The sequence below is a fragment of the Pomacea canaliculata genome, linkage group LG4 (assembly GCF_003073045.1).
Source record: "Pomacea canaliculata isolate SZHN2017 linkage group LG4, ASM307304v1, whole genome shotgun sequence".
NCBI classification, from domain to species: domain Eukaryota; kingdom Metazoa; phylum Mollusca; class Gastropoda; order Architaenioglossa; family Ampullariidae; genus Pomacea; species Pomacea canaliculata.
The window spans coordinates 34,335,389-34,348,394 of NC_037593.1; the positions used below are offsets into that span (position 1 = coordinate 34,335,389).

The 13,006-nt window shown below is 41.8% G+C and overlaps 1 protein-coding gene across 2 annotated transcripts in view; it reads left to right on the forward strand.

Annotated features, from left to right (window-relative positions):
- LOC112561298 overlaps positions 1–13,006 on the forward strand; it is a 32,962-nt gene that overhangs the window by 7,857 nt on the left and 12,099 nt on the right. For both annotated transcript variants that reach the window (XM_025233697.1, XM_025233698.1), the window contains exons 4-9: positions 7,930–8,117; positions 9,932–10,063; positions 10,755–10,940; positions 11,172–11,279; positions 12,096–12,141; positions 12,620–12,672. In XM_025233697.1, coding sequence (XP_025089482.1) covers positions 7,930–8,117; positions 9,932–10,063; positions 10,755–10,940; positions 11,172–11,279; positions 12,096–12,141; positions 12,620–12,672 — 713 coding nt within the window. The remainder of the gene's footprint in view (positions 1–7,929; positions 8,118–9,931; positions 10,064–10,754; positions 10,941–11,171; positions 11,280–12,095; positions 12,142–12,619; positions 12,673–13,006) is intronic.

Consider the following 13,006-nt stretch of genomic DNA (forward strand, 5'->3'; position numbering starts at 1 on the left):
GAAACACTTGAGACCCAGAGATCGGTGCTAGGCTCCCGCTGAGTCACCTGTAGTAAAAGTTCGCCCCAGCCACTAGGTCACCGAGGTCACAACCACTGAAGGGTGCGAGGAGTGCACTGACCCACAGACCGGATAGAGCAGAAACCTGTCAGTGCGTGTGTGAGTGTGCGTGTGTATGTGTGTGCGCGTGTGTATGTGTCTGTGCGGACGTGTGTGTGTGCTGGACTACAAAGTCCCACTTAGTCATAAAGCTGAGAAAGACGAGCGACTGAGATCACACACACCAATGTGTCGTCTGCTGTGTGCTGACACACAACTTTCGATTATCCGACAGCCCCTGACATTTAACTGTGACAGTGTCAGGTCACTGCGATAAGCTAAGGTCAGAGGCCCCGCGATGTAGGTCTGTTTATTATGCGGGTGTTAGCAGCACCGAACCGTCCACCCTGTCGGCTGTTTAATCGTCACCTTCGTCATCTCAGCAGATGTAAGATGGCGACAGACATCACGAGTCAGGTGATACACACATTGTGTTGTAATGGAGCAAACACAAGAATAGTTCTCGCACAAGCATTTTTATTTCTTGCGGACAGTCTGACTGACTCACAGGACCATCAAGGATGACATTGAGGGAGAGGTTGTTGCACAGACATAAATCATAGAAGCACGGATGTGTGTAGGTGGACTGCCGTCTGTCTGCCGAGACCAACGCTTAGCCTCTTGCAGAGTTCTCCGCTGCTAGTCTCGGCGAGCATAAACAATGAGTGTGACTAAACCGGAAGCTTTGTACACACTTGCCTTGTTTCAGTAGTTAACTTGGCACAAAAAAGTCGTCTGCGAGCAGTCCAATAGTACAAGTTCGTAATAGAAGTCTGTGGGTTTTTGCCTTCATCACGTGGTTCGTTGGCTGGGGCGGCTTCCTGTTGCGCAAAGTGCAGACAATGATGTGAATGAGTCAAAACACCTGTTGGGACGACAGGGCCCAGCCAGCCGGTGTCAGCATCTGCTTGTGGTTTAACTGCGCATTGTCTTAGTTCCAAGTTTTCCTTTTCCTAGTCCCGCCCTGCTGGTGTAGTGTGTTTCCAGGGGATATTAAAATTCAAGACTCCACTTGTGCAAATACACGTTTTCACCTGATGAATGCTGGTCTTTGGCCACGAGATCATGCTCAGTCTGGTGTACAGGTCCACCAACATCCTATGCTTAAAACACATGTCATGACACACACGCAAGTAATAGATAACTACGGCCTCAGATTATAACAGCGCTGGTGAGACAGTACACACCTTTACACACCTTGAGCACGAAACTGAAGGTGAGATAACAAACTAGTCGAGATGCTCTTGAAAACCTGAGACCGTGGTGTCTTTTAGCTGGTGGACTGCCTGTTGTGGTCCCGGACCTGCTGGTACTTGACACATTTCTGAGTTATTCTCTTATCTTCTTCCCTATAGACACGACTGTGTCACGGTGACTGACCTTCAGTGATTTTCCTGGATGTGTGCAGAGGTAAAAGACTGCATACAGCACGTGCATGCGAACACGACAGGCTGAATACCACAGTGTGTATGTGTGTGTGAGAGAGAGACAGAGTGGGGCCAGGGGGTGAGAGAGACGGACATAGGCACGGGGTGAGATAAACACTAGACACAAAAAAAAACAAAAAAACAAACAATAAACAGAGGATTTTAATTTAGCTCCCCCTCCCCATGGTAAACCGAGAGACACAAACAGTACAGCGCCCACTGTAGACAGGAGCATGAAGGAGACAAGAAAATCAGGCTGGATAACTCCTGATGATGGAGAAGCTGTCATTTTGTCAGACATCCAATGCTCTCGTCACTCATACAAATCTCGCCCTCTCTCACAAAGAGCTTCTGTTAAGGAAAATGAAAACCTTGTTTTGACATAAGACTATGCAGATTATAATAATGAAAAATAAGGAAATAATAATAAATACACTGGCAAACATCTTCCTGAAAAAGTCTGCAATTGCGTGCGACACAAATGCTTCCGGTAAGCACCCGCTGGTTGTCCTGGCAGGGGCCACCGTGGGTACGTGCACACTGTGCACCAGCATAGGCCCTCCAGACCCCAGGGGCCACCACGTCAGTATATATTGAATAGAAAACACAAGGGTGAAGGGACCTCCGAGCCTGGAGCCTCACCCCTGTGGTCCCGGGGTCGCAAAACGGAGGTGAAGGTCGGCCACTTGTTGATTTTCAAGCTGGTCGTCAGGTCTGTCCAGGCAAACCGAAGGACGAGTTTCACAACAAACACAAAGGAGGACGGGGATTCTTCCTGCTTCCCCAACTCCACCCCCGACCCCAACTCATACTTGCGAAGCAGGTGCAGGGAGAGTTTCCTGGGAGAAGGTGGCGCCGCTCAGGTGTCGGAAAATTAATGTGCCAGGTGTCCAGGACTGCATGAAGCCGGGAAAATGTGACTAGTCATGTCCTGGTCTTTCCCCATTTGATGTAGTTACAACTGCAAATTGTTTTACGACCAGTCGACCATACAGCTCAGTACACACAGGTGGGTTCAGTACAGGTGGAGAACAAGTCTCAATGTGCGTGTCTTTTGAAGAGTAATAAGCATTTAGCATGTGCCTCTGAAGATCACATTGCCGACTCATTATCATGTTTCTCATTACTAAGTGTCATGTATATTTTTTCAACAAACGTCAAAGACTGTAGAATTCACAATTTGTCCACCAAATTTCTACCGTGTCTCAGAGTCTGACAGCACAAACACCCATTTAACATTTTTGTTCTTGTCCTGATCGCCTCATTGTCGGCTTACCCCGGAGATACGTACCCGGTGTTTCTGGCGAGCAAACCTGTGAAATTCCCTTCCACTCGATCTTCGTCACACCGACTCCACCAAACATTTCAAATGTTTTTAAGGCTACTTGTGATGACAAGGCTACCTGCACAGTTTTCCTCGCGAGCACTCTACCTCGACCTCTGACCTTCCTCATAGGCGTTTACTCATTTCCTCCTACCTCGATGAAGTGTCCTTGACCCTCACCCAGAGTCGTGGAGGCGAGTTTTACGTGTTTGCATAGTTTTGCCACCAGCATCCCTCCCCACCCCCCACACTCTGTCTCTCTCTCTTATAAACACACATTCCATTCATGCACACAAAAACTGGCGTCTGCGCATGCACATAGCGTGCCCACAATCAGGTGTACATGCACGTGCACACTGCACTATCAAGTTTGACATTAGAGGCGCCACTTCTTTTCCCTCTATGCCTTTCTTCCACTCCCTCCTTCTGACCCAACCATTCGACCATCGAATCTCCTGACTTCTGAGCGGTTGGTGTCCGTGCGAATCCACACCATTTCTTCGTTCCTCGCCAAAGCTCTCAGTAATTCTTGTGTGTACCAAAAGTTCGTCTACTTTGCTTGGTTTTAAGCAAATACTATACAGCATAATTCTGCTCCAAAACATCTTTATTTTAATATTTATTCCGCCACCACCACTACCACCCTGCGTCACTCGTGGATTGATTTTTTAAAAATGTCTATTTTTACAACAATATATTTCAGAGGAGTCTCTGTAGGTGTGTGTGAGAGAAAGAGTGGTAGTCACGTGGGGACCAGCACCATCACCCCCTTTACTCCTCCCCCCCCCCTTTACTCATGGGATCGGTACATTCACCGCTCCCCACCCACTCCACTGCTTCTCGCCATCCTCGCTGATCTGGTCCGCGAGCGCTTTGAGAGAGCTGACAGCCTGTCCGGCTATGGAACATCACCTGGGCAACGTGGGTTACCCTGGCTAGAGTAACAAATGCGTGTCTGGTATTGGTTCACTATAACGCAGGAATATTTGTGACTTTCAGGCTGATAGTCTGCGGCACTGTCAGTGATCGAGGAACACACGGGAGTTAACATAACAATTGTAATAATGAGGAGGGGAGCAAACACGTGGACAAAAAGTGATGATGCCCCAAACCAACGTAAACAACCCTCCGTGGGGGCGATCATACGGCTCGTGCCATGTCACGTGGTGACTGCCATACAGGGTAGGTGTGTGGACAGGTGGCGCTACAAGCACACGTACGTCAGTCGCCGCACGAGCTGCAGGAGCTGTTAACCCGCATTCTTCGTGCCCGTAACTAAATATAGTCTTTAGTCGATATTTCACGAAAAACACCTACCGTGACATTTACTAAGAGATGGCTTTCATGTGATGTTACGATGAGATGGCTTGTAAACAGTATTTCAACGTCTACAAACTGGCTTGAAAGGGGTATCCGCCATGAAATGGCTTTTAAATGAGATGAAATGACTGAAATGAGATTACCCTGACATGAGATGTGTTTACCCTGAAAAGATTAATGAGATAACCTGTACAAAAGATTTAAGGAAAGAAGTGGATTCATATACTGCTCAAAACAGTGAGTTTATCTGAAGCTAAAACACATGTTTATCTCGCGTAAACATTGTTTATCGTGCGCAAATCTCGACCTTTTTCCGAATGTTTCGGACAGTGAGTCACTCATCTGTGATCAAGTGAGCTGGGTAGTGATTTTACTGAAACCAGCTTTAGTAAATTTGTTTCCATGAGATATTTGTCTTGTCCATATAAGGAGAATCAGAAATTTATTTTAATACCCATCAAACTTCAGCTTCCCGTTGGGTGGCGTTAGGGATGAAAGAAAGGAAGCTGTGAAGAGAAGCAGAAGCATCGGTGGTGCTGTCAGACTACAGAGGCGACTTACACATACCAAAGCAAGGAGGTTTCGATTTCAGTTTTAAGTGGCATTAGTAAACAGGACAAACACTAGGCTTGACAAGTCACGGACCGGGTGAACTCACGTCTGCTTGGACTTCCTCGGCCAGTGGATTGTTTGACCCACCATGACGCCATCAGCTGAGCCCACAGCCTGCGGAGAAACAGGTAGGCATCCGAGGAACTCGATCTTTAAAGTGCCAAACCGCTCAAGGTATCGGTCGGGTGCAATCGGGATTGCATGTTGCCTTGGTGACGATGTGATACTGAAATACAAACCAGCACGTGCCTCTACAACATGCAGCGCCACACTAGGCCTGCGTGACTTCCTTCATCTCTGGCGCTAGGATTGTGTCAGTTGAAGATGTCGGATGTCTTTAAAGCTCCAGTAGGGTACATTTTTTTCCGAATGATTGGGGTAAAGCTCAGTTCAGTTACTTCCTCCCACACGTCCGCCCTGGACATGCTCGTCTACAAACATCACCAGGAACACAAAGAGGACAAGATGGACACCAGGATTGTACACACTCACCAGGATTGTAAACAGACACTGGGAATCAACACAGACACCAGGATTGTCATGAACATCAGGATTGTTCGTAGACACCAGGAATGTACACAGACACCAGGAATCAACACAAGACACCTGTACACACGTGATGCCATGATATTGGCCTCTTTCTGGCAACTGTGATGTTTGTAGGCATGCATCTAAAAACAATATGCATATTTATGTAGCACATTTCTCCACTATAGAGGCGAGTCAATACGTTTTATACAAATAAAAACAAATGACATTGAAATATAAAATCAAAGCATTTACAGATGGTATTTTATAGCTATTCACTGTCAATAGAAATGTAAACATTGTACAATGTATTGCACTGCATAAAGATAATCTCAAAAACAGAAAGGGGTTGTTTAGCAATATACAGCATTAGCATTGCATAAAGCTAACTACAAGAACAGAGTTGGATAGTTTAGCAAGATTTGGGGAAACAGTATCTTGCACTAATCCCCCAATCAATAGACAAAAAAAAAAAAAACCCAACAAAAACAAACCAGCTATAAGACTTTCAGTATACTGTGTACTGAGCGCGACTATTGTGGCATTTGAGCATTCGATATTAACACAACAGTGAGCAATACGCAGAGCACTATAGTGTTCTGGACATTAAATAAATTCTCAAGATAAGCCATCACAACCGGAGGTCAGACTACAAAAAGAAAATTACCGGAAGTTAATGATAAGCACCATAAAAATAACGAACAGCCTTTTTTAAAGCATGGTGTTGGATCATAGGCACCCAGCAGCAGTGTTTAGGTGAATCAAGGATAATGTGCAGGAGGCAATTTCTTTGTCAAATTACTGTGTCAAGCGCATTACAGGAGCTCTCCACACCAACTGTGAGAAGACAGCTCTTTTGCCTTCCCAGATACAAGCATTCTCACTGTGAACCAACAAGTCAAAAGTTATCAAGTCCTGGTAATACATGACTGTATAGTACAGCTGGCCTGATCATAGTGCCTGACTATACAGTACAGCTGACCTGATCATAGTACCTGAGTATACAGTACTGCAGACCTGATCATAGTACCTGAGTATACAGTACTGCAGACCTGATCATAGTACCTGACTATACAGTACAGCTGACTTGATCATAGTACCTGACTATACAGTACTGCAGACTTGATCATAGTACCTGACTATACAGTACTGCAGATCTGACTATACAGTACAGCTGACCTGATCATAGTACCTGACTATACAGTACTCCTGGCCTGATCATAGTGCCTGAGTATACAGTACAGCTGACTTGATCATAGTACCTGACTATACAGTACTCCTGGCCTGATCATAGTGCCTGACTATACAGTACTGCTGACCTGACTATACAGTACAGCTGACCTGATCATAGTACCTGACTATACAGTACTCCTGGCCTGATCATAGTGACTAAGTATACAGTACAGCTGACCTGATCATAGTACCTGAGTATACAGTACAGCTGACCTGATCATAGTACCTGAGTATACAGTACAGCTGACCTGACTATACAGTACAGCTGACCTGATCATAGTACCTGAGTATACAGTACAGCTGACCTGATCATAGTACCTGAGTATACAGTACAGCTGACCTGATCATAGTACCTGAGTATACAGTACAGCTGACCTGACTATACAGTACAGCTGACCTGATCATAGTACCTGAGTATACAGTACAGCTGACCTGATCATAGTACCTGAGTATACAGTACAGCTGACCTGATCATAGTACCTGAGTATACAGTACAGCTGACCTGACTATACAGTACATCTGACCTGATCATAGTACCTGACTATACAGCACTGCTGACCTGATCATGGCCAGTGGCAGTGGGGAAAGTTTAGAGCATATGTTAATTAGATGTATGTTTGAAAACCTGTGTCTGGATAATAAATGACTTTGCACTTATTAATCCTGTTAAGAGTGGAGACATTTTCCCTATGGGAAAACTAATCGGTTGAATACCACAGGCACTTCACGGGTGTGATAGCGCTATAGCACTGTCTGTAGCTACAGACACTGGAGATACCTAAGCAGCCTTCATACTGACTTCATTACATCTCTAATAACAGATCAAAAAGACAAAGTTTTACCTTCAGCAGCTGTAGTTCAGAGTCTTAGGTCATTTTAAGACCCAAGTATTTCAAGTAGTTCAAGATAGTTGGCCATCAATGGCGGACTGCAATTGTTAATTGGCCCGTGGAATGGGAACCACAAGATGATAATATTTAGAATTGGTAGACAAACATGGTGTTGCTCCTTTAGCAAACATGTTAGTGTTAGCAAGCTGAGTCCACATGTAATGTTTAATGTTAGCAGGCCAACACGCTGTACAGGGACAGGAATCTCACACATTGTCTAAGGAACAATAGAGTCTGTAGGCCTGGAGACCTATAGTGTGAAAGACATTGCTGTGTTATTTCCTTTGTGCTGACCTTAACAATAAAAAAGAAGCCCCGTGTGGAGTTCTAGACCAAGAACTTCATGTTTATATCACAGACTCTGCTCTCAATAATGTAGTTTTAGAAGTTCTCTTTCATTCTTTTGTTTGTTCTTTCTTATTTTCATTGGTCCTTCAGTGACTTTTTCATTGTTCATTTTTTGTCACTAAACTATTTGATTATGTGAATGTTACAGCACTTGCATCAGACATTGTCTTCTTCCATGGACCAGAGCGACCAGAGTCACCACAAGGCAAAAGAGGATCATCAAGAGAACGATATCCATCTGGTGATGATCCAGGGATGCCTTTTAACCTTAATTCTACAAACAACTCCAGCAGCTGTGAGGAGGAACATGACTTCATTGACACTTCCTTTGATGATGTGAGTAAACCACCACACAAACACACACAGCGGGCTACATGTGGGTATGCCACTACATTTATTGTTATGTGTATGTGTGTCTCACACAAGAACACACAGACTTACATGTTTGTGACAGCTACATGTTCATTTGCAGGTATATCTGACCATACCAAAAGGATTTAATTACATATATCAAACATTTTTATACATTTGTACATGTGTATGGGTGTGTGTTTGTGTGGGGGTGTTTTTAGGGAGGGATTGCCATCTGCAGAATGTTTTTGTGGTATTGGATCAAGTTATAGAAGTTTCTTGTGTTTATAGGGCTTTATATACATATGTATAAACAGTTCCCCCTTCCCCTACCTCCCTACTCACAAATGCACATGCAGAGGAAGAGGACAGAATGAGAGGATATGTGTTCATGCTTGTATGAACATACAACCCCCCCCCACCCCGATCACACACACACACACACACTTGGAGGAAAGTTCCTGTTTTAGCTGTTTTCCTATGTCAGTGGTTCAGGATACAAAGACTGCTTCCTTAGCATGTGAGAACACAGAGTCATATTTTAGGGGGGAAACATGTCGGCCTAGTGCCAGGTGGAAAGTTTATTTCACTATTTATTTAAATTGTTATAGCTTAGTGCCAGGTGGAAGGTTTACTTCAGTTGTTATTAAAGTCATTTATTGCAGCCTTGCTTTGCCTTCTTACTGGCTCAGCTGGCACATCTCCAGCATCAACATTGGTTGTTTGGTGTTTGGAGTGACAGACACACAGAGAAAAAAGACAAACATTATTCCTTTCTGTCAATATTTCTATCTTTTCCTTGCTTTCTCTGATCGGCTATATTAACCCAAAGGGGCAGTTATGACAATGTAAGTGTGCTCAGTTACAAAAATTATAAAAGGGAATAAAATACAATGCAGAGTAAAGAGAAACAGAAAAAATACAAGTGACAAGATAGGGATAATTCGGATAAAGCAAGTGGTGTATCATAGCAAAACACATAACATACAGTCTTACATTCTTAAGACACCTGCAACTTCATACATTCTTGTAGACACACAACTGACAATGCATCTCTGGCTGAGCAGATGGATTGCAGAGGGTACAAAGGATTTTAAGTGCCTGTTACTTCTGCACACAAGCAAAGTGTAATATTCGCCTGAACTCAATAAAACAAATTCTCCTGGGAAAAAGGCTAGAAGCTTTTCTCCCACTTTGATCAAAAAAAGAAGATAAATCTCTCTGCTTGACATCTATTACCTTAGAAAAATAATGGCCGATACTGTTAAACTATTCCTATCCTAAACAGAAAGACTGGAGTGAGCACACAGAGAAAGAAAACAAAAGACTTTTAATGAATGACATAAAAATGGCTCAAGACTGCTGTGCTGACTAAAAAACTAATAATTTGAGCTGAGCAGGGGCTGATGTCCTGTCTGCCACGTGAGGGTATTCAGGAAGCTGTTCAAGATAACATGTATGAGGAGTGGAGGATAGTAAGGGATAGGAGAGGGAGAGCCAAGAAATGAGTATTACAGAGCATGTAGCGCACTTCAACAACATTTAAAGCACATGTAACATTTTTCAACAGCATTAAAGTGTGTGTAATATTCTTCAACAATATCATGGTACGTGTAGCATTTCTCCAACAGTAAAATGCATGTAATATTTTTCAACAGTGAAGTGCATGCATGTATTTTGTAAAAATTTGTAAAATCGAAAACTAAGTTTTGAATTTAAAATTATATTTTTACTACCTTATTGTTTATTGTAAATAAAATAGATTGACACACACACATATATATATATTATGGTTGCAGTTGGATGGAGACAGCTCATCTGCTGTGTCGGTGTCTCAACGAGACAACAAGCTCAAAATGCGTCACCTACTGGTGTGTGGGGTGCTGGATACAGAGAGAGCTTATCTGGCCATTCTTGAGTTGCTGCTCCATGTGAGTTCTCATTTCTCCTTTCGAGACTCTGACCTCATGTTTGTGTTGACCTTGTCATTGCTGTCTACTATAACATTTATACAAAACTTATTGTTATGGTAGACGTGAGCATCTGAAAGGTATAGTACTTTCTTTGATAATGATATCTGTTTGTTAACATGGCTGTGACATTATTTGTTATTGTGACCTTCCTACTTTATCATTTTTTGGGTACATGTAATGGTGCGTCTTCAACTTGTGCAGGTCAATACGGATTCTGTCCTTTTTTGTGCAGAGGCCTTGTCTTTGTCATTTTATCTGTTCTGTTGATCTGTTAGATTAACATGATGCCATTTTATAGATGTATATTAAATGGTACTATTATTTTTTTTGTTTACCTCTATTGTGTTTGTGATAAACAGTTTCTATCCCTAAGATACCTGGTTGATCCTATAAATTATTTAGCTCTCTTTCTTCAAGTGGTTTTTAAGTATTCTCTTGTTTGGTGCATTTTTGGAGGTACATGTACATGTATAGTATTCATATTTTTGTAAGTTTCATCTTTGCACAGATTAGGTACACATTCTGTAGTGATGTGTGTATATATGTTTGCAAATGATCAGAATGGTGTTATGTGTGCTTGATTGGAATGTCTATATGCTTGCAACTCCTGATATCTCATTTATTCAGCTGTTGATTATCTGGTCTGTAGTACAAGCGGACACTTGAAGCTTCCTGTAAGACCTCTCAGCCAGTCATCAGTGAAGACGACATCAACACCATCTTTGGCAACTTGCCACAGGTGTTCCATATTCACCAAAAGTTTGTGGAAGGTCTACAGGCCAAGATTAATGACTGGAGTCCTGAGCAGACAGTTGGTGATGTCTTCAAGGAACTGGTAAACTTTCTATTCATTTTGGTTTAGTAAAATTTCTGAGAATCCTCAAGACATTTATAAGCATTCTTTCAGTATATTCAGTTACCACTCTGATTGTAATACTATAATATACTAAAAATAGGTCTGGAAAAATGTAGCAGCCAAGATTTATGATATCTCAAAGTGATGCTAATCAACAGCTGTATTATTACTTAAGTCAATATGCATAATCCGGTTATTATTTCTCAATAGGTTGTCATGTTCCCAGACTTTGGGGAATATGTAAAGGGATACAAAAATGCAGTTGCAACCATTCATAAGTGCAGTCATGAAAACACCCATTTCCAGGAGCTGGCTCGGGTAAATATCTATTTGATGTTGCTGCGTAACCATCAACAGTATAATTATGCATCTATGTATTTTTCTGCATTATTTTTTTTAGTGTCACTTCAGTTGTTTTTTGTAAAGTATAATGAGCCTATTATTGGCTGGGGTATATATGAGGTTATAGATAATAATATTATTTGAATGTTTGAATATATCAATCGCGTAGTATCCCAACTATACATTTGACAAGTTATATGCTTCCTAAAGATACACACACTACATGAAAAGTCACTTCATGCAGATGTTCATGCAGATAGGTCCTTGTAGACAGTTCTGAAAACTACATCAGGCACTGCATCTGTTAGTGCATGCAGTTTTTGTCAGCACTGTCCATGGGGACTGATCTTTTCCTGTATCCATGTGAAGTGACCTTTTTTGTAGTGCATTTCTGCATGTAGCAACTTTTCATGTCTCTTTATGTATCTTTATGAAGTAACTTGTCTCACGTGATGTGTACCTAGACTAAGTTACCTTTTATGGCAGGGATAGGGTATTATACTTACATGAAATGGCTTGTTAATGTCATGTTCTCAGTTGCTATAACACTACAGCCAATTAATGTGCTATAACACTATAAACATTGTATAATGGTTAGTTCAAGTGGTTTCTTCTGAATGCTGAGAAATCTTCAGAGGTGCTATCTTTGCTTTCTGTCTGTTTTCTTCTCCTTCCAACCCTCTGTCTTAACTTGAAATTAGTGAGAGTAGCTGTGAAGGCATATTTGAAAACAAGGAACTTCATGTTTATTAATTTCATGACAATGTGATTTCAAACAACAATTTTTTCCAGCAAATTGTCCTGACATCAACAACAAGAGAAGTGACCAACCTTGAGGGTAAATATTTTGGTCAAGTACTGTACTCTTTAATGTCAGTACTTGTTTATTTTGAGCTTTAATTGTTGATAAACTGCAGTAGTTTGCCCCTTGCTGAATGCTAAGTGCCAGTGATAAATTAAACCTATTTACCAGTACTCAGTGATATTCTGAAAAATCTTAGAAGTAGTTCATCTAAATAAAAAGTTCTAGTTTAATGGTATTCTCAAAGATGATTTTCTTGGTATATCTTGTGTTGGGAGTCCTCCAGTCTCCATGATTACTCTATACTCTCAGACTACCAGCTTACAACTAAATTAATGCTGAAAGTATTTGAGAAAAAGTGTAAGGCTGAGAATGGCAGGAAGATGATCTGTGCCTGTTACTTTTAGCATGTAGCAATTTCATCAACTTAGCAATTTCATCATCAGCAGCAGCAGCATGCTGATGATATGGCTACAGATTAATGTGAAAACAAAACACGTTCTTACCTGTCCAGATGCCCTATTCAAGCCAGTTCAACGACTACAGAGAAACACTCTGGTTCTGCATGTGAGTAGTGTAGTCATAAATACAGCATGTATTGTGTAGTTATGGATACAACAGGAAGTTAATAGACACATGTTGTGTAGTTATCGATACATGCTGGGGTTGTTGGTGCATTCATAGATATAATACATAAGCAAAGCAGTCATAGATATAATATATAGACAGTTTAATCTCAGATAAAGCATAGTAATACAGTCTTAGACATTTCATTTAAATGGCTTAATACTGAGTGCAGCAACTGTATAGTACAATTATAAAATCATGTATTGTGCTGTTATTAACACTGCAGGTGTCTATAGTGCAGTTACTACTATAATCAGCACATTCTGTGGTTAAT